The sequence below is a fragment of the Chrysochloris asiatica genome, unplaced genomic scaffold (genome assembly GCF_000296735.1).
Source record: "Chrysochloris asiatica unplaced genomic scaffold, ChrAsi1.0 scaffold00234, whole genome shotgun sequence".
Lineage (NCBI taxonomy): Eukaryota > Metazoa > Chordata > Mammalia > Afrosoricida > Chrysochloridae > Chrysochloris > Chrysochloris asiatica.
The window spans coordinates 2,864,491-2,887,433 of NW_006408752.1; the positions used below are offsets into that span (position 1 = coordinate 2,864,491).

The 22,943-nt window shown below is 39.6% G+C and overlaps 1 protein-coding gene across 1 annotated transcript in view; it reads right to left on the bottom strand.

The window, feature by feature from the left end:
• The window catches only part of IQGAP2 (IQ motif containing GTPase activating protein 2), a 373,356-nt gene that overhangs the window by 172,870 nt on the left and 177,543 nt on the right, over positions 1-22,943 (bottom strand). The window contains exons 5-10 of the mRNA XM_006873291.1: positions 22,242-22,309; positions 21,790-21,903; positions 20,607-20,785; positions 14,552-14,639; positions 8,364-8,527; positions 3,353-3,513 (exon numbers count right to left, since the gene is read on the bottom strand). Coding sequence (XP_006873353.1) covers positions 3,353-3,513; positions 8,364-8,527; positions 14,552-14,639; positions 20,607-20,785; positions 21,790-21,903; positions 22,242-22,309 — 774 coding nt within the window. The remainder of the gene's footprint in view (positions 1-3,352; positions 3,514-8,363; positions 8,528-14,551; positions 14,640-20,606; positions 20,786-21,789; positions 21,904-22,241; positions 22,310-22,943) is intronic.

A 22,943-nucleotide genomic window follows, 5' to 3' on the forward strand; every position in this document is an offset into this window, starting at 1 on the left:
GGGCACATCTTCAGGCACTATATCTAACAATACTGTGGTGACCTTCATCATGTTTCAACATTCAATATTCTGGTGCTATCTGACAGTGTTCCACTGTTATTCATGAGGTTTTCAGTGACAAAATATTCAGAAATAGACCATTTCTCCTTCCTGTGTTGTTGTCAAGTGCTGTCGAGTCACTTCCGACCCATAGCGACCCTGTATAGGGTTTCTGAGGAGCATCTGGTAAGCTTGAACCGCCAACCTTGCAGTTCAAATGGCTTTGCAGTCTGGTGCATTAACCCACAGTGCCACACTAGGACTCCTTCCTACAGCCACAGCAAATTCATAAAACATTTTTGTGAGAATTAGACAAAAGAACCTCTCTGGGTTCAAGGGTACAAGACATAATGAGTAATGAGTAGGTAAAGTCTTTCTGAGAGTCCGTGTGCTTGGCCCAGTCCAGCATCCTTGTGCCTATGAAGAACTTGTATAACCACGTGGAGTGGCTCTGGACAGATGAGTGTTCTTTAAACGTGAAAACCTGTAAACCGGGGCTTCTAGAAACCCAAGTTAAGAAGGTGGCATTGACAGTGAGATGCAGTGATTGTGATGTGTTGGATCAATGCATTTGTACTCGAGCAAAAGTGGACATGGAAATCCATTTTGGTACTGGAGTCCTCATGTAGTGCTGTGGGATAATGTACTGGACCACAAGGTCAGTTTGAACTGTGAGGTCGGCAGTTCAAATTCACCAGCTGCTCCTCGGAAACCCTATTCAGGTTGCTGTGAGTCAGAATCAACTCAATGGCACTTAAAAACAACAACTGGGCTATCCGGATGGTTACCTGTGAAATTCAGAATGTACCTAGAGAAAATTACAAAAAAGACAAAACACGAATTAATAAAACACTTGAAATATGAGGGTCTATGGACCTCAATGTAAAGAAAACCAAATATGATCATCATTGAACTAATAAATAACATCAAGGTAATTGGAATAAAGATTGAAGTTGTCAAAGATCTTCATTTTGCTCAATCAACCATCAACACTAATGGAAGCAGCAGTCAAGAAACCAAAGACATGTTGCACTAGGCAAATCTGCTGCACAAGACCTCTTTAAAGTGTTAAAGAACGAAGATGTCAATTTGAGGACTAAGGTGTGTCTGACCCAAGCTATGGTTTTTTTCACTAACCTCATATGCATGTGAAAGTTGGACAGTAAATAAGGAAACCCTTAGAAGAGTTGATGCATTTGAGATATGGTGTTGGAGGAAAATATTCAAAGTATCATGGACTGCCAGAACAACAATCAACTGTGTGTTGGAGAAGCACAGTCAGAGTGCTGTATTATCAGGAGGGATCAGTCCCTGGAGAAGGACAACATACTTGGTAAAGTGGAGGGTTGGCAGTAAAGTGGAATACCCTCATCGAAATGGATTGGCTCAGTAGCAGCAGCAATGGGCTCAAGTGTAGCAACGATTATGAGATCGGCACAAGATCGGGCAGTGTTTTGTTCTGTTGTGCGTAAGGTTGCTATGAGCCAGTACCGACTTGACAGCACCTAACAACAACAACAATCTGTGGGTCCTAATTGGAAAACTGTAAGTTTTTTTAAAAAAAGTGGTATTCAGCTGAAATGGTGCCAATTTCCTCAGAGGGCATTTGGACGTGGGAGGCAGTTTTGATCATTAAAATCAAGCACTGGGTAGCAGGGAAGGTTACTGTTACTTAGAAGTCAATGGCCAAGATCATTTCAAAACCACCCAGAGGTGCTTCAGAAGAAATTCTTAGCAGTCTACTTCTGAAAAATCACAACCACTGACATCCTACAGAGTACAGTTCTACTCTGACACATGTGGGGCTGCCATGAGTTAGAACTGACATGAATACAAGTGATTGGTTGGCTTGGCCAGGAAAGCTAACTGTGTGGGAGTCCTGGGATAAGAGGTATGAATGAATGATTAATACATGAGGAAAGAAAAGAGGCAGGAAGAACCACCTGAAGGTTATTACAGAAGCAAAGGTGAGAAGTCAAGTCTGCCTAAATCAGGCTAGTCAGTGGGAAATGGTACCATTCTGCAGAGGTCCCACAGAATGAGAGCAGGAACCAGGCTCTTCACAGCACAAGGGCAACCTGGCAGAGGGCAGAGGGCAGAGGGCAGCTCAAGCCTAAGTTTGTAAGCACAGAGGAGAGGTTGATTCCATTAATGGTAACAGTGGAGGTAGAAATAAATTGCTTTAGAAACAGACTCTGATCAGATGGTTATAGAACAAGTGCATCAGTCTCCTTAAGAAAGATCCACTGTCTTTTAGCCACTTTTTGGTCATTCTCTACATAGAAAACTGGTCAAACATTAATTGTTTAAATCCGATGAAGTCTATTTGATTTTGCCTGTTCAACAGCACACAATCCAAGAGAACCTACTGATTAGCACAGCCTTCCCAGAATTACTGACTGAAAAGAGCCTGCTAGTCAAGATCTGTGTTGACATCTCCCTCTGGTGGTCACAAGAATTTAGGATGGAAACAGCGTGTCTTTTAACCTTGACTTTGGTTTCTGGAATCTCTACTTTAGTTCTTTAAAACAAATACAAAAACTAAACCATGGGTCAACTCGTGAAGAATCCATATGTTTCAGAGTAGAACTGTACTCTATAAAATTTTTTAATGACTGTGATTTTCTGGAAATAGATTGCCAGATATTTCTTCCAAGGTACCTGAGGGTGAATTTGAACTGCCTAGTTTTCCTGTTAGTAGCTAAGTGCCTAACCACTGTGTCAACTAAGGATGCCAGCTCCTTAACATGGCCCCTTACTTTTCTCTCTAGATCTACAATACTGTCTTATCCTATCAACTGAAATTATCTACTCGTATCCCTTAGAATCATGAAAAGTACTAAATTGAGGCTGATATCTACTCTGGAGTTAGCAACTAGAAGAGTGGTGTTTGGGGCCCAACTATCCAATGTTGTCCTGAATCAGTTTCTTCATCAGCAAAATAAGAGATTGGATTCAGTGGTTATTAAAGTTGCTTCAACTCTTCCACATTCTGTTTTCTCCAAAAGAAGTCTAATGGAAGGCATGTTTTTAACACTTAATTTTAGCCTATTGAATACATTTTACTTATGACCAAGCTAGGTCTTAATTGTGACAGGATGGTCAGTTTCAGACACTCTTCTCCACAAGGAGCACAGCAGAAAATGTCTCTAATATTAGAAAAAACTCTTAAGATACAGTAGACGAACTTTCAGTAAAACATGGGTATGGATCTTTGGGCTTCTTCACAAATGAACAATCCTTTAACTTATGAGATCTGCCAAAGATCTATTTCTGCATTGAAAGGAGGCATGGAAGCTCAGCTGTTCCTCACCGTTCCACATACACCTCGTCCAGGTTGTTCAAGCCTATTGCTGGGCTTCTGAGTTGATTCTGCACAGACACAAGATCGTTGGTTTCCAAGGCCTGGTTCAATAAAGCAACCGCAGACAACATCTCCACTGCAATCAGCAGTTCTTCATGGGCCAGGTAGTTCTGTTGGAAAACAGAAGGTAATCTTAAGTTCTCCAAGCACGTATATTTCTTGTGTCCGATCGGGTTTTAGAAGACAAATGTTAAAGGACAATGAAAAGTCTAAGATTCTGAGATCCCAGAAAGAGGGGTCATTGGCCATTACTTCCCAATGGCTTTAAAGAACAAGTCAATGGGCTTTCCTTAAATGCTCATTCTGGAGGCTTGAGTCATAATTCCATAGAAATCTGAAACCTCATATGGGTCTTTACTCCCAGCTGTTGTGGTTGCTCACAGACTCGCTTTGTGCACTCAAATAATTTAGCCAAGGATTTGACAATGGTGTCATTGACTGGGTACAAATGGTAAATGTGCTTGGTTATTAACTAAAAGGCTAGAGGTTCAAGTCTGCCCAGAGGTACTTCAGAAGAAAGTCCCGGTGATTTACAAACACACACACCCCCAAACAAAACAAAACAAAACAAAACAAAAAACCAGCCATTGGAAACTCTGTGGAGCACAGTTTTACTCTGACACACATGGGATCGCCAAGAGTGGTGAAGGTGCTCATTGAGTAAGTGTGGAAGGGGCAGTTGTTCAAATAGAACAAGGGGATGCTGGATTTGTTTAAGATCAGGAAAGGTGTGTGTCCAGGTTGTATCCTTTTGCCATACTTATTCAACCTGTATGCTGAGCAAATAATCCAAAAAGCTAGATTATACGAAGAAGAATGTGGCATCAAGATTGGAGAAAACTCCTTAAGATCCTGTGATATGAAGATGATACAACCTTGTTTGTTGGTAGTGAAGAGGTCTTGAAGTACTTACTGATGAAGATCAAAGACTACAAATAATCAACAGTATGGGCTGCACCAATGTAAAGAAAACGAAAATTCTCACAACTGAACCAAGAACTAATATCACAACAAATGGAGAAAATACTGAGCTTGTCCAAGATTTCATTTTGTTTGGATCCAGAACCAACACTCACAGAAGCAGCAACCAAGACATCAAATGGATTGTATTAGGCAAATTTTCTGTAAAAGAGCAAAGATGCCATTTGAGGACTAAGGTGTGCCTGATCCAAGCTATGGTATTTTCAATTGCCTCATTCATATGCATGTGAAAGGTGGACAACAAATAAGGAAGATCATAGCAAAACTGATGCATTTGAATTATGGTGCTGTTAAAGAATGGACTGCCAGAAGAACAAACAAATTTGTTCTGGAAGAAGTACAGCCTGATGGCTCTTTAGAAGCAAGGACGGTGGGACTTTGTGTCTTGTACTTTGGACATGTTATCAAGACATTATGTGTAGAAAAGCTGCGAGTCAATGAAAAAGAGAAAGCCCCCCAACAAGATGGATAGAAATTGTGAAGGCAATAGTGGGCTCAGATATAGTAACAACTGTGAGGATGGTGTAGCACCAGGCAGTATTTGTAAACAGGATTATCACTAAGAGTCAGAACTGACTCAATGTGACCTAACAGCAACTATGATTGTCAATGGGAATTAAGAGTGAAGGAAAGCAGGGTAGAATTTTACCTAAGAGTAATAATCCTAGAAAAGTAAGCCAAGAACACTGATTCTAACCAAAAAATTGCTTCTAAACCACATTTTGGTAAATGAGGTAGAAATTTTACAATGTACCACACAGTCTAAACATATGAATCTTTCAGCAAAGCAAATAAGGGACTCCAAATTTATATGTTTTATAAATCTGGAATTGGGTTATCCAACAAATACATTGTAGAATGTTTACCCCCTTCAGTATTCTATTCTACCTGGCAATTTTAAACTGTCTTGGCCTAAATACAAAAGGGGTATTTCTTCTTATGGAGGAAACATTAAATAGAGCAGGAAAAAGAATTATGTATATATGTATGTACATACATATGTGTGTATACAGGAGTCCTAGTGTGGGATAATACACTGGACTGCAAGGTTGGTTTGAACCACAAGGATCAGCACTGGACTGCTAACCCCCGGAGGTCAGCAGTTGGAAACCCTATATAGGGTCGCAATGCACTTAACAACATATGTATATATAATATACATATATACTAAAAAGACTGATATATGTTGTTGTATTTAAGGTTGTTGCTTTTGCTAGCTGGTATCAAGTCCATTTTCAACTCATAGTGACCCCATGTGACAGAGTAAAACTGTCTCAGGGTTGCCTAGGGCATAATCTTAGCAGGAGCAGACAACTGGGTTTTTCTCCTGCTCAGTGGCTGGGTGGATTCAAACTTCTAACCTTTCAGTTAGCAAACGAGCTCTTAACCACTGCACCACCAGGGCTCCATTACATTAAAAGAGGTTGTTGTGAAATCGATTCAGACTCATAGTGATGCTGTATAAGGTTTCCAAGGAGTAGCTGGTGGGTTTGAACTGTCAAGTCTTTTATTTAGCACTCAAGTGCTTATCAGACAGTGTCATACCAGGACTCCTTAAGAATATTACAAATATTTAAAATACATAATGATATTATATTAAAATGCAGTATTATTTGATCTCTATAGATATTTTGCAGCAAACTGATTTTAGAGTAATAATCATTTTACCTTCCAAAGTGAATGGGAAAATGAGCTATCAGAAAGAGTACATAATGTGTCTTACATTAACCTACATAATGTATAAGTTTGATACATAAGGGAAATATAAAATTGCAAGTAAAGAGCAGAATGGAATACTCTGAGATTCACCTCCTCTACCCTTTCTAGCGATGCATCACAAATATCTTAAGTGATCGATGGTAAAAAGGAGAAGACAGGAAGAAATAAACTTGACAGACATAAAAGGTACCCCTGGGCTTTAAGTTTGAGAAGAAGTGGAAGCTGTATGCGGTGGAGTCAGTTCTGACTCACTGTGACCCAGTGTAGGATTTCCAAGGCTGTAAATTATTTTTTTTTTGTAAATCTTTACGGGAGCAGAAAGCCTCATCTTTCTCCTGTGGAGAAACTGGTAGTTTTGAACTGCTGACCTTCAGATTAGTAACCCAACTCGAAACCACTAGCTACCAGAGATCCTTTCTAAGTTAGAGAGGAGAGAGTAAAGATCAAAGAATGTGTCAATCTTTATGGGAGCAGAAATCCTCATCTTTCTCCCGTGGAGCAGCTGGTAGTTTCGAAAAGATTTACACATTATGTACACATTTTTTAAAAAATGAACCTATTTTTCTTTTATTACAAAATTAGTATATTTCTATTTTTAAAAAAATCTAAGAAGCCTTAAAAAGTAAGAATAAGAGAACAATCCCAACCACTTTAGTTGTAGATTCTTTTTTAAAAAAATGTACCCACATGCTTATGGAGGTTTGTTTTCATTAAAATAAAATTAAAAAAAGGATGTATTTTTCTTTTCTTATTACAAAAAAGATGTTACAGATTTTTGTCTCATTTTCCCACTTAATATAGTATGATATCTTTTCAGATTCTTATTCTTTTACACTGTCATTTTTACTGATTACATAATATTTCCAGCATTCAGAAATGCCATAAATTAAGCATTCTTTTATTCGTAAAGCATGTGGTTTATTTCCAATTGTTCCAATAAACAATGCTAGGAAATATTCTTGTAGTTAAGTATTTTTTACTCCCATCTTTTAGGTTCATTTTACAGGATAATGGATAACCCAAACTTAAAGCTTTTGAAGGAACTCTGGTAGCGCAATGGTTACGAATTGGGCTGCGAACCTTAAGGTCAGCAGTTCGAAACTACCAGCTGTTCTGTGGGAGAAAGATGAGGATTTCTGCTCCCATAAAGATTTACAGCCTTGGAAACCCTGTATAGGGTTGCTATGGGTCAGAACCGACTCCATGGCACATAACAACAACAACAACAACTAAGACTGTCCTTCAGAAAAGTCATACAACTCACACTTCCGCTAGCTGTGAATGAGAACTCTGCTGTTCCACATTTAGACATACAGTAGGTCAAATCTTTTTAAATCTCTACCAACATGACTTTTTAAAAATAATTGTATTTTAATTTATATTTATTTACCTCCAACTGAATTTAAACTTAATTTTTTTTTTTAAATCTTCCTCATTTTGTGAGTTACTTGTTCATGTTCTCAGGCTCTCCTCTATTTTTTATGAGAAGAGTGCATTTCTGATTTTTAAGATCAACCATTCTGTTTTCCTCAGAACTTTAGTTTTTAAATCTCCAATCATATTTAGTCTTTGTATCCATTAGGAATTTATTATGATGTATGATATGTGTACTGATCTTATGTTTTCTGTCCCAGAGGGTTGAACATTTGCAAGGATTTTGTTTATTAAATAATCATTTCCCCTGCTTTTTGAATTAATAGCTTTGTCATACACTAAATTCTTAATTCTGCTTTCGGTACTTTTTATTCTGTTTCATTGTTTGGTTTACTCTTATCCTAGCAAACAGTCTTAATTACTGTAACCATGTATGAATATTAAAGACTAATACTATTAGATAGTGAAGGATCATATATTTGCAAAATTCAAAGCCATGGGCTTAATACTCTTAGCTGTAGATTTCTAGAAAAGATTCAGAGTTTGCTTTCCTAACTCACAAACATCATGTATTTAAAAAAAAAAATCTTAGTACGGTTAAAAGAAATCATCCAATGTTCTTTAAAAAAATCACAGAGAATAGGAACATGTTTTCATGTGTAATTGTGTAGCACCTCAAATCCTAACTGTATAGCCTAATTGTACTTTTAGACATATCTTGTAGGTTAAAGGCAGGAGTGAAAAAGGGCAGGAGGGCATGGAATAGGAGGGGTGGGACAAGGATTGTTAAAGACTCTCTAGCTCCAGGTACCTTTCCCAGGTAGCCTTTCTTATTACTTGGGCATGTGTATTAGCATCTCCAGAACTGGAGACATCACTGACTTACCATGGCGTTCTGATTCTGGAGGTTGAAGAGTTCGTGCTGATACATAGCAGACGCAAATGAGTATACATCAGGCAGTTGAGCCTCCTGTTTCTTCAGCGCCAGCAGCGTCTTCTCGGGGTCTCCTTCCCTAATCACAGCATTGATGTGGTCCACTGCAGCTAGCCCTGAGGGTGGGGTTCACACTCCATGAGAATGCCAGCTCTTCCCACCACCACCTCATCCAACCAACCTATCTTCCCAAGAATCAGAACATAAGCACACTCATTTTCCAACAACTCTTAGAGACTGCAGATGTGGGGTGGGCAATGACTGGAAATGTTACATTAGGAATCCAAAACCAGTCCATTCCTGCAGCAAGCCCCTACTGCAAGCACCTCAGTCTTGAAGGAACTTGAGCTATGAAACCAATCTTATCTAGCGTGGCTTGCCCATGAAGCCCTCACAGGAGCAGCTCTGGTCCTACCTCTTTCATGAAACATTAATCCTTGCTTCAGACCTTGGGGCCATTTCACGTCTTCAGAATCCCTACAAGACTTAAAGCTGGGTCATTCCATTCCAGCAGGCATTGTTCTTGAATGTTCCTTGTGGATGAGTATCAACTCCCCACTGAGATTCAGTTCTGTAAAGACTGGACGTAAGCCTTGCCCTGCTGTACTGGTCTCTCTCCATCAGCACTGTGGTCAGTCCACAGCAGGCCCTCTGCGGCTCTACTGCTGCATGTTCATGTTACTCGTTTCTCAGGGCATTTCCCCCACAACCCTTGGTTTCTATGAAGCATTCTTAAGAAAATACAATTTCAGATTATTTTCTTAAAAAAAAAAATCATTTTAAAGTATTACAAACAGACTTCTTATCATTAACTAAATCTGCACGCATACGTTTGCTGTTCTTATTGTGTGCTGTGGAGTGGATTCAGACTCATAGAGACCCTGTAAGACAAAGTAGAACTGCCCACTCAGGATTTTCTAGGCTGAATTCTCTACAGGAGCAAGTTGCTAGGTTTTTTCACCCTGTGGAATAGCCAGTTGGTTTGAACTACAGACCTTTAGGTTAACAGCAAAGCGCGTAACCACTGTGTTAGCAGGGCTCCTCCCTGACCCCCAACTCTAACCACAGAAATGTATTTATAATAGGATCTTCCATGTATGATAGGCCATAAACAAATTTTGGGATCTCTTTATCAGTTGTAATGTTCAACAAATTACAAAGAACCTGAAGTTTGGTGACTAAACTGAGGTACTTCAAGCAGCAGATTAAATCTTCAGAGGATAGAAATGGAACTGATGACCAAGTGGCAGAAAGTATGAATAACTCTGCACCAGGGAACAGCAACCCAGACAGGACCAGGAGGGTGTCAGCCTATCAAGGAGGGCTTGGAGTAGGAGGAATTACACAGACCCATAGACTGGTAGCATAGTGGTTACGAATTGAGCTGTGAACCACAAGGTCAGCAGTTCGAAACTACCAGCTGTTTTGCAGGAGAAAGATGAGGCATTCTGCTCCTATAAAGATTTACAGCCTTGGAAACCCTGTACAGGGTGGCTATGAGTCAGAACCGACTCTACGGCACACAACCACCACCACCATAGACTTTTAGTTGTTCAGGGGTTAGTTTGTCTGCCTGGCACATGACCAAACTGCATCTCAATATCTCAGTAACCCTTTCTACTAAGAGCCATCACTCAATAGCAGGAAACACTTATAACTAATAGAATTCTTCAGGCCATCCCAACTCCCCGCCCCCCAAAAACAAAACAAAACAAAACAAAACAAAAAACTTCCATTTAATCTAAAGGATGCCAAGAATCCAAACATTCCTTTTCTGTCCTTAAAATTAATGTGGCAAACTAAACATTTCAGAAAGGAAGGCCAGTAGTTATTTGTGGTGCTTGGGGCTCTGTTAAAATGATCCAAGGCATCTCTGACGCTCTGCATAGGATCTTGATTCACTGACAGCTGTTTCTACAGCTGGGTGGTAAAAATATCAGAAACTCACATCCTTAGTTTACTTCTAAAAAAAAAGAAGGCAAGGGTTTGTCTGTTCTTTTATGCTGTGCATTTAACACATTTTCCAGTCCTAAAAAGCACTGGACTGCAAGGTTGGTTTGAACCACAAGGTCGATGGTTCAAATTCACCTGTCACTCCTTGGAAACCCTTTACAGGGTCGCTATGAGTGGGAATTGACTCAAAGGCAGTTAGCAACAATCTTCCTAGAATATATCCAATACTGAACAGAATCAACTTTGCCAAACCCCGAAGTTAAATGACTGCAGTTGAAACAAAGCTGAAACCCCCTGATGGCAAGGTCAATGACATTACTACCAAAGCTGTCACTTAGGTCGCACGATGATGGCTTAGCAGCAGCTGAAGTACACATCTCCACATTCTAACATAATAACTTATGTGGTTGGGGAAGAGCCTCTGCAGGTGGCTAGCCTCATATATTTTAACTCGGGCAATCAACTCATTCCATGTCACTGACTAAAACATGCTTTCTAGGGTTTTTTTTAAGGCTACTTTCATGTCTTTGTTGTTGTTGTTGTCAGGTGCCATCAAGTCGGAACTGACTCATAGCAACCCCATGCACAGCAGAACAAAACAATGTCCGATCCTGGGCCAACCTCACTACCGCCGCCACACTTGACGCCATCAATGATGCCACCTGGCTGATCCATCTTGTTGGGGGTCTTCCTCTTTTTCTCTGACCCTCCACCTTACCCAGCATGACATCCTTCTCCAGCGACTGTTCTCTCCGGACAATGTTTCCGAAGTATGAGAGACGAAGCCTAGCCATCTTGGCCTCCAAGGAGCACTCTGGTTGCACTTCTTCCAAAACAGATCTATTGGTTCTTTTGGCAGTCCATGGCACTTTCAGTATTCTCCTCCAACACCACAACTCTAAGGCATCAATTCTTCTACGATCTTCCTTATTCACTGTCCAGCTTTCTCATCCATATGAGGTTTTTGAAAATACCATGGCTTGGGTCAGGTGCACCTTAGTCCTCAAGCTGACATCTTTGCTCTTCAATACTTCAAAAAGTTCCTGTGCAGCAGATTTGCCCAATGCAATATGTCGTCTGATCTCTTGACTGCTGCTTCCGCGAGTGTTGATAGTTGATCCAAGAACAATGAAGTCCTTGACAACCTCAATCTCTTCTCCATTGATAAGAATGCTGTTTATTGGTCCAGTGGTGAGGATTTTTGTTTTCTTGACATTGAGTTGTAATCCATATGGAAGACTGTGCTTTTTGATCTTCATCAGTAAATATTTTAAGTCCTCTTCACTTTCAGCAAGCAAGGTTGTATCATCTGCATATCATACTTTCATGTCTACCGGATATAAATTAAAGCCATCAAACACTGTAATTGTCCTACACCAGGTTCAGCTGGTTATGCCACTAATTCAAATCACTCGATACTTTTTGCTTATTAATGTGGGAATAAAAAAAGGATGGCCAAATTAGCTTCGACTAGAATTTGTGATCAGAAAACTATAGCACTGGGAAAAGTATTAAAACATTTATATATTGTTGTTAAGTGCCTTGGAGTTGGTTCTGATTCACAGGGACCCTGTATAGGCTTTCCGAGGAGCGGCTGGTGGGTTTGAACCACCAACCTTGCAATTAGTAGTCTAGCGCTTACCCCAAAGTGCCACAGTAGGTCTCTGTGTATAAGGCGTTTTACCTAATATGATGGAACACAGTGGCTCCACAGGATAAGCATTGGACTGGGAAGCACAATGTCAGAAGTTCAAGACCACCAGCTTCTCTGCAGAAGAAAGATGAGGTTTTCTCCTCCCACTAAGATTTACTATCCTCAGAAATGCTATACATGGTTCCTATGAGTAGGAACTGACTTGATATGACATTTAACAATATGAAAAAGAAACCTGCGTTAGCGGTTACAAAGTTTCTAAAATAAAGGCTAGTGCTATGGAAGCATTTCGTCACTAAGCTTGTGAATCTCTGACGTCTCACTGGAAACATTCATTTCATCCGGTAATTCATTTTGGCCAGGCATAATGAAATTCTCAGGTTTCAAAGAGAGCAGCAGAAAGAGAAACTTGAAATTATGCTTTCCTGCATCATTGCTAACGTATTCAATATTTAATGGAAATGAAAGAACAGGGCTGTGCACCCCAAAATGTGACATTTCTCAGCAGTTGTGCAGGTACCTGGGTAAATTCAAACACACGCAAGTGTAAACACCTAGATATGTGCATTAAACCTGCTTTAGGCTTTCTTGCGTCCTGCGTTTCAACCATTTAGGATATCTCTACCAGTGAGTAAAGGAGCTCTGGTAGCATAATGGTTATTAATTGGGCTGTGAACCGCAAGGTCAGCAGTTCGAAACTACCAGCTGTTCCATGGGAGAAAGATGAGGCTTTCTGCTCTTGTAAAAGATTTACAGCCTCAGAAACCCTGTGCAGGGTCACTATGAGTCGGAAACAACTCCACGGCACATAACAACTACCAGCGAATAATACCCTCAGGTGTTTATCTGAAGGAATTTAGATAAACAAGACTTTGTATTACATACATGGGGTAAGTTATCAGGAAGGACCCGTCCCTGGAGAAGGACATCATGCTTGGTAAAGCAGAGGGTCAATGAAAAAGAGGAAGACCCTCAATGAAAAGGATTGGCACAGTCACAGCAACAATGGGCTCATACATAACAATTGTTAGGGAGACCTGGGAGGACCTGGCCGTGCTTTGCTCTGTTGTCTGTGGAGTTGGAACCGATTGATGGCTACTAACAACAACAACAACAACAGAAGATGGCAAAGCACATCTAGGAGGCTAAAAAGAGGATAAGGGTTAGAATTGTTGTAATAAAAGGACACGTTTAAATTTGTTGTTGTTGTTAGTTGTCATTGAGTTGGTTCCGACTCATAGCCACCCTATGCACAACAGAATGAAACACTGCCCAGTCCTGGGCCAACTTCACTATTGTTACCACGCTTGAGCCCCTGATGCTGCCACTCTGTGAATCCATCTCGCTGGGGATTTTCCTCTTTTTCTCTGACCCTCCACCTTACCAAACATGATATCCTTCTCCAGTGACTGGTCCCTCCTGACAATATGTCCAAAGTATGAGAGATGAATTTTGGCCATCTTGGCCTCTAAGGAGCACTCAGGCTGCAGTTCTTACAAAACAGATCTGTTTGTTCTTTTGGAGAATACTTTATTAAATGGGCTGCATCATTAATTATTTATTAGGATTTTCTGGTCATTTAGAATGAGATGGTGGAAATAGTTATCAAATAATATTATTTACTCCCTCTTTTAGTGTTCAATTTGGAATAAATTCTATTAAAGGGGGAAGGGCTAAGACTAATAAAAAAGCTAATGTATCTAAACTTATATGTAACTAATGAATTAACCTGAGGTGTGTTTTTGTTGTTGTTATTTGTTTTTATAGTCATTCTGGATTATGTACCAAGAAGCATTTAACTGCATGACTCCAGAGAGGCTCAGGGATGAAGAACTCAAACGTGCCATCATGTTAATTCCATCTTGCCTGTCAACAGTCTTGCCATTATGTAATTCCATCTTGCCTGTCAAGAGTCTCCTTCATTTAGACAAAAGCTGTACAAGGCTCATGACTTGGAACAAAGCAAGTAATTCTTATGAACTGCAGACTATCTAATGGGTAGCAATAAAAAGAAACAGACAATCAAAAATGTTATTGACAATTCCATTAGGGGCAAAGGACCATATAATCTTTAAGTCATAATCGTTTATTTTTGTTGTTAAGTGCCTTTGAGTCAGTTCCAACTCATAGAAACTCTATAGAGGGCTCTTAAGGGGTAGCTGGTGGGTTTGGACTGCTAATATTGTGATTAGCAATCCAGTGCTTATCCTACAGTGCCACACCAGGATTCTTTTATTAGATACATATCAACACTAAACCCAATAAGGGATGGGATCAAAATATAAAATGCACTGTCCTCACAACGAAAAAAGGAAGGTAGAATCAAATTAGTGTCAAGATACTTTGAGGGACTATGCATGGACTCGAGGGCAGGATCACCAAGGAGGCATGGGCAGCTGCCAGAGGATGTACCATAGTTGAAAGCAACATATTTTCCACAACACCAGACAGTTTTTACAAGGATAGAAGCTTAGTGTTGTGCTGGAGTTTTGGCAAAGATGGTTTACATTTTGTAGCAGTATCCATTACTTACTGTTGACTTGATTGATACTGCCTTGGATTTCTGCTTGTGTCAGCAGTTCTTCATAGGCATCTCTCTCCTCTTCTGAAATACAGCTATTCTGCAAAACAAAGTCTTTGTTGACTCCCAAAGTAAATAAAAATGTTTCCAATGCTTGATCATCAGAAGCAAAAACGCAGAGTGCTAAACACCTGTAGCTGAAACCAATATAAGCCTTGCTGGAGTGACTGTTTTCCACAAAGCAGTAGAGCTAGATGCCCTCTCTACATAGTGGAACAACGACAGACCAAGTGACTCTCAGAACAGAACTAGCTGTCTAATGTAGGAAGCATTCTGAACATCAGATTGGATTACTTGGTGCTGTCATTTTTTTGTAGATCAAAACCAGTTGAACATTGACAGTTTCCTAAGATTCAACCTCACGCTACCTTGAACACAATCAATGTCTACATATAGGATACATTCTATGTTGCTTGTCATTGTTAGATGCCACCGAGTCAATTCTGACTCATAGTGACCCCATGCACAGCAGAATGAAACACTCCCTGGTGTTATTACATATTCTGTAGAATACTATAAACATTCCATCACTCGCCTCTCAGTTTGTTGTACTGTGGTGGCTTGTAAGTTTCTGTGATGCTGGAAGCTATGTCACCAGTATTTTAAATAACAGCAAGATCACCCATGTTGGATAGGTTCCAGTAAAGCTTCTAGACAAAGACAGACTAAGAAGGAGGAGAGGTGAACCACTTCTGAATTCTGAATGGTTAGTCAATGAAATGCTTATGAATAGCAGCGGAACACTATCAGAGATCATACCAGAAGACAAGCCCCTCAGGTTGGAAGACACTCAAAATATGACTGTAGGAAGAGCTGCCTCCTCTAAGTAGAGCTGGCAATAACGACATGGATGTAACAGTTTTCAGGACCTTCCATGATCATGGAACACAACTCAAAATGAGGAGAAACACCTGCAAACATCCATTAATAGTCAGAATGTAGAGTGTTCGAAGTAGGAATCTAGAAAAACTGGAAGTTGTCAAAATGAAATAGAATGCATAGAAGTTGTCATCCTAGGCATTAGATAGTTGAGATGGACTGGAATTGGTCATTCTGAATCAGACAATCATATGGTTTACTATGCTGGAATGACAAATTGAAGAGGAGTGGCATTGCATTCATTTCAACATCTATCTTGACGTCCTAACTGTGAGAGGATAATATCCATATGCCTACAAAGAAGACTAAGGAGCTCTGTTAGTGTAGTGGATTATGAGATGGGCTGCTAACTGTAAAGACAGCAGTTCAAATCTACCAGTCACTCTTTGGGAGACAGATAAGGTTTCCTTATCTTTCAGTAAAGATTTACAGCCTTTGTAGGACACCTCTGTAGGAAACCCTACATAGGATCACTCTGAGCCCAGAACTGACTCAGTGGCACACAAACATCAACACCACCACCACAAGGAAGATCAATTAATACCACTATTATTCAAATGTACTCACCAACCACTAAAGCCAGTGATAATGAAACTGAAGAATTCTACCAACTTCTTTAGGCTGAAATTGATCAAATATGCAATCAAGCTGCATTGATAATTACTGTTAGAATGCAAAAGTTAGAAACAGGGGAAGGATCCATAATTAGAAAATATGGACTTGATGATAGAACTGATGTTACAGAATGCATGATAGAATTTTGCAAGACCAATGACATCTTCATTGATTGTGGGTCTGAGCCACTGACCTTGCAGATAGCAGTCCATTGCTTATCCTACAGCACTGCACCAGGACTCCAGTAGCTAGAACTCATAAAAAACTACTTGCTATTGTGTCAACTCTGATTCACAGCAACCTCATGCATGATGTCCTTCCTAATAACTGGTCCCTCTTGATAGCATGTCTGAAGGGTGAGAGATGAAGTCTTACCATCCTGGCTTCTACAGAGCACTCCAGCTGCACTTCTCCCACCATAGACTTATTTGTTCTTCTGGCAGTCCATGGTACCTTCAATATTCTTCAACACAACAACTTAAATGCATCAATTCTTCTATGGTCTTCATTTTTCCTTGCCCAACTTTCACAAGCATATGAAGCTATTGAAAATAACATAGATTAGGTCAGGCGTACTTTAGTCCTCAAACTGATTATTCTTGTTCTTAAATACTTCATTCTTGTGCACTACAGTCTTGTGCAACAGATTTGCCTAATGCAATATATCGTTTGATGTTTTAGCTGCAGCTTCCATGAGTATTGATCGTTGATCCAAGTACAATGATGTCTTTGACAATTTCAATCTTTTCTCTATTTATAATGATGCAATTTATTTTAATTTATTGGTCCAGTGATGAGGATTTTGTTTTCTTTACATTGAGGTGCAATCCATACTGAAGGTTGTAGTCCTTGATCTTCATCAGTAAATATTTAAGTTCTCTGCATGATACAAGCTTATATCATCTGCATATCACAGGTTAATGAGTTTTCTTCTAGTCCTGATGCCACAGTCTTCTTCGTGTAGTAGTTTCTCAGATTATGTGTTCAGCATACAAATGGAATAAGTATAGTGAAAGAATAAAACCCTGGCACGCCTTTCCTGATTTTAAGTCATTCAGTATCCCCTTGTTTCATTTTGTTCTAACAACTGCGTCTTGGTCTTTGTGCAGGTTCCTCATGAGCACAATTAAGTGTTACGAATTATCCATTCTTCACAATGTTATCCATACCTTGTCATGACCCATATAGTTGAAAGTCTTTGCATAGTCTATAAAGTACAAGTGAACATTTTTCTGGTATTCTCTGCTTTCAATCAAGGTCGACCTGATGTCAGCAATGACATTCCTCACTCCTTGTCCTCTTCTGAATCCAGCTTGAATTTGCGGCAGTTCTCTGTTGATGTACTGCTATAACTATTTTAAAATTACATTTAGAAAAATTTTACTTGCATGTGATATTAAGGATATCATTCAATGGTTTCTGTATTCTGTTGGGTTACCTCTCTTTGGCAATGGCACAAATACGAATCTCTTCCAAGCAGTTGGCCAGGTAGCTATCCTCCAGATTTCTTGGCATCGATGAGTGAGTGCCTCCAATGCTGCATCAGTTTATTAAAGGATATCAATTTGTATTCCATCGATTCTTGGAGCTTTGTTTTTTTAACAGTGACTTCAGTGCAGCTCTGACTTCTTCCTTCAGTACCACAGGCTCATGATCATATACTACTTCTTGATAGTTGATCATTGACCATTTAATTTTGACACAGTGACTCTGTGTATTCCTTCCATCTTCTTTAGATGCTTTCTGCACCATTCAATATTTTGCCCAAGGAATCCTTCAATATTATAAGTTGAGATCTGAATTTTTTTCTTCAGTTCATTAAGCTTGAGAAATGCTGATCATGTGCTTCCCTTTTGGCTTTCTAACTCCAGGTCTTTGAACATTTCATTATAATATTTGAAATTTTCTATTCAGCTCTTTTATTTCCTCATTTCTCCCATTTGTTTTAGCATATCTATGTTGAAGAGCAAGTTTCAGAGTCTCTTCTGACATCCATTTTGGTCTTTATATTCTTTCTTTTAAATGACCTTTTTGCTTTCTTCCTGTAAGATGTTTTTGATGTCATCTTACAGCTCCTTCTTCAGTCATTAGTGCCTAGTGCATCAAATCTATTCTTGAGATGGTTTCTAAATTCAGGTGGGATATGTTCAAGATCATGTGGCTCTCGTGGACTTGTTTTAATTTTTGTCATCTTCAGCCTGAATTTGCAAAGGAACAATTGATGGTCAGTTTCACAGTTGGCCTCTGACCTTGTTTTAGTTGATGACATTGAGTTTTCCCACCATCTCTTCCCACAGATGTAGTCAATTTTATTCTTCTGTATTCCATCTGGTGAGGTCCATGTGTATAGTTGCCTTTTATGTTGTTTACAAAAGGTATTTGCAATGAATAAGTAAGTCATCAGTCTTGCAAAATACTATCATACGATCTCCAGTATCATTTCCATCACCAAGGTCATATTTTCCAGCTACTGATCCTTCTTCTTTGTTTCTAACTTTTGCATTTCAATCACCACTAATTAGCAATACATCCTGACTGCATGCCTGATCCATTTCAGACTAAAGAAGCTGGGAGAATTCTTCAGTGTCATACTTATTAGCTTTAGTGGTTGGTTCATAAATCTGAATATTGGTGGTATTAACTGGTCTTTCCTACAGGTGTATGGATATTATCCTATCACAGACAGCAGTGTGCTTCAAGACAGATGTTGAAAAGTTCTTTTTGTTGAATGTGATGACGTTCCTCTTCAATATGACATTCCCAGCAAAGTAAACCATATGAGTGTCATAGTCAAAATGGCCAATACCAGTCCATTAGATCACTAATGCCTATTGATTTTTATGTGTGGCATTCCATTTTTGACAATTTCTAATTTTCCTAGATTCATACTTTATACATTCCATGGTCCCATTACCAATGGATGTTTACAGCTGTTCCTCTGCATTTTGAGTTGTGTCCCATCAACAAATGAAGGTCCCGAAAACTTTACTCCATTTGCATCATCATGGTTAACTCTACCTTGAGAAGGCAATTCTTCCCAGTCGTATTTTGAGTGCCTTCCAACCTGAGAAGCTCATCCTCTGGCACTATATCTGACAGTATTCTGGTGCTTATCATAATGTTTTCATCTCTGGCACTATATCTGATACTGTGTTGCTGTTATTCATAAGGTTTTCAGCGGCTAAACATTCAGAAGCAGCCTGCCTTTCCTTCTTCCTAGTCTCTTAGTCTGACACCTGTTCACCATGGGTGACCCTGCTGGTATTTAAAATACCAGAGGCAAAGTTTGCAGCATCACAGCAACATGCAAGTCACCACAGTACGACAAACTGACAGATGAGTGGTCGGTGAGTAGAAGTCTGCAGTCTTCTGATGTGGTATGTTCAGGTCTAGGGGACACTGAGGTGGAGATGTCTGAATTCGCATTAGTAAACATATTTTTAGAGGGACTGGTATAAAGGTGATAGCTGAGTTCAAGTGAATGAGACTGTCAACTGAGGAAGAACAGAGATGGAAGTGATATGATGTTAGACCTTGAAGAATCCCCATTATTAGAGGGAAGAGGAAGAAGGAACATGAAGAGATGCAGAGAACTATGGAATCCTAGGGCAGATGCCAAGGGAGAAGAGACTCTCCAGGCAGCTGGGGAATGGTGGCAACAATCAAGCTGGATGCTGGCAAAAATGAACATTTGCGAAAAGACCATAAGATAAAGCAGTTGCTATTACTGAGGGGCTGGAACTCACATGGCAATCATTTAATGTGGGAAATGGTAAGGAAGTGGGAGTTGAGTCTACACAAAGTTTTCAGTAACTGTTTTGACAGGTAGGTGGTACATTAGGCATTAGGAGCAGGCTGCTTTGCCAAGGAGGTATACATGTTCCTCAAATATAAAGGGTTAACTGTTGGGCGAGCATGAATAATAGATTTTTAAAAACACCTCTTCGACACTTCATTGCACTGAATTAATAGTTGTTGGAAGAAGTACAGTCAGACGGCCCTCACACTTCAGACATGTATGTTATCAGGAGGGACCAGTCCCTGGAGAAGGACGTCATATATGCTTGGGAAAGTGGAGGATCAATGAAAAAGAGGAAGATGGACTGGCAAAGTAGCAGCAGAAATGGGCTCAAGTGTGACCAGGCAATGTTTCGTTCTGTTGTGTGTAGGATTGCTGTGAGTTGGAGCTGACTCAACGTGCACCTCACAACAATTGTTGTTGTAGGGTGTCGTTCTGGGTAAGTTGTAAGTTTACATCATGACCTTCAATCCTTGCAACCTATAATTTCCATATAATTTCATAAAGGAAACCTTAGTTTTCTTACATAGCGCATGCTCTTCCTTTACATTACCATTTCATCCAAACCAGCTGCCTATGTCTATATAGAGCCCAAAGTCATTTCTAAACAGTTAATTATTTAAAATGATCACTTTTAGCACAAAAAGTTTTGTATTTTTTTTTTTTTTCCAAACTAGCAACAACTATATTTATTACTCAGAATGTATTAAGTACCTTCAGTCTTGCAGCTTCCTCTTTTCTCTTTTTGGCCTCCCAGAGTTCCTTCTGATACTCTTGTGCAAGGTGGTCATCCACTAAGGTTAATACTGCATTTGGGTTTCTCAGAGCTACAAGGGTCTGCTCCGCCATGCCTTTCTCAATGGCTTCATTAATGGCTATCACTGCAGCATGCACTGGAAAGGAGAGAGAAAAGGAGAGTTTCATCAGCAAAAGGCAACACTCACAGTGTACTGACTCTGGGAAAACTCAATTTTACTTTCTTCCTTGGTTTCCTAGGTTGTTAAGTGCCGTCAAATTGGTTCTGACCCATAGTGAACCTGTATAGGGTTTCTGAGGAGTGGTGGTGAATTTGAACCACCAACCTTGTAATTCTAACTGAACGTAAGTATGCCCAAAAGAAATCTCAGATATGCTGTGCAATACCTCTCTGGATAACCTCTCTGTGGGCCTCTTGTAGTTTTGCTCTCAGCATTTGTTAAGTAATCCCTATTAATTTATTCATCGTGTACCAGGAGCCTAAATGGAATCAAGCATAAGCCAACCACTGAATTCTGAAAATAATATAAGTCCTTGCTCTCTTGTCAGGGTAACAGGGACAGAAGAACCATGTTCCTGTCAAGAGACACCTGCGCTTTAACCTCCAATATTAAAATACCTAAAGTAATGCACACTTGTTGTTATTGCTGTTAAGTGTCCTCAAGTTAATTCCGACTCACAGCGACACTGTATAGGGTTTCCCAGGAGCAGCTGGTAAGTTTGAACTGCTGACCTTGCAGTTCAAACTGACCTTGAGGTAGAGTGCACTGCTCCACAATGCCACACCCGGACTCCACTAGTACTCATTAAAAAAAAAAAAAAAAAAATACATGCCCACTAAAATTTAAGGAAACAGAAAGAAATATTTTGGAGAATGACACAATTCTAGGACATTCTTAACTCACATTGCACAAGCGATTTCTACAATCCAAAACTAATTACCTGGTACATTCAGACATCCTCAAATTAACTAAAATGCATACAAACATAATAGAAGCTTTCAGAGTGCTTTCTAAATATCCAAACATCCTAAATTTTCTAAATTTAGAATATCTAAATATTCTAAATATCCTATTTCATGTCATGAAAATCAACATGTATGTAAGTCTCAATGGCAAGCTTGGATTTTACGTAAACTTACAAGCAGCTTCATCCACAGATAGTTCATTGGCCAGAATACCACCGATTTTGCTGAAAGATGGCATCTGTATTCCATATTTCTCAAGTTCCTTTCTCATATTACTAATTTCCTCCTCTGAAAGAGAACAATACAAAAAAAAAAAAAAAAAAAATCAAAGACAGCTACAGACAAAGGTGGAGGCAGGAATGAGTCTATTCACATCAAGAAATGTCTTCTTCAGAAGGTAGAGCCATTTCTAAACCAGAACCTGAAGAAGAAACCAAATGTGGGGAAAAGGGGGAACTTGAACCAGTCAAGTACAAATAAGATAAATAAGCTTTTTCCTCTTGTTCATATAGAGGAAGAAAGGGGATTAATACTATCAAAATGAAACAACAACAAGAAAAAGACTGGTTAAGTTTTCCTAATGAGAGTGTAAAAACTATCATCAATATATAGACAATGAGAAGTACCTGTGAAGTCAACTTTGCCCAACAAATCCTGGATCTGGGGGGCGATTCCTAGTTTGAACAGATATAAACTGAAAGACAAAACACAAAATCATCAGAAACATTATCATCATAAATCTTTATCTGTTTTTCATTGTTTACCTGAGAAGGACCTATGAGAGATCATCTCATCTAACTCATTCCTTGTCTAGATGAGGAAACGGAGTCCGAAAGGTTACACAGTTCCTATGAAGCCAGGCTTAAGATCCTTAAGATCACTCTTGAAAGCTTGTAAGCCAGTCACTTCTTGCCTTTGTAGCACCTCCCCCACCCCCCATTTTGGGAAGCCAATGTCCAAGTTGCCCATCCCTGTCTACCCTTTGTATTGAGGGTGTGGGAATGATCCTCGCTTTAAAGATTTGTTCCCTCTTTTGAGCTACTGAATCCAAAGGTATAGGTCAAGTTCATCAAATTGTATTAGATCTCTCTTTTTTTCTTCTTCTTACTTCTTCTAGTTGAGTTCTGATCATTCAGCCATTGAAGCCAGGTCAAGTGTGGGTATTCTTGTGCATATGCCCTCTCTTCTTATCCACTAGACACTTCACTCTCCACTCTAGTCCTCTGTGGCTATGTCACTAACTCTGGGCCTAGGAGTCCCAGGTCTTGACACACTGCTGGCCAACCAGTTCTCCACCCAGGTTCACAGGAGTCTATTGAACATGATAG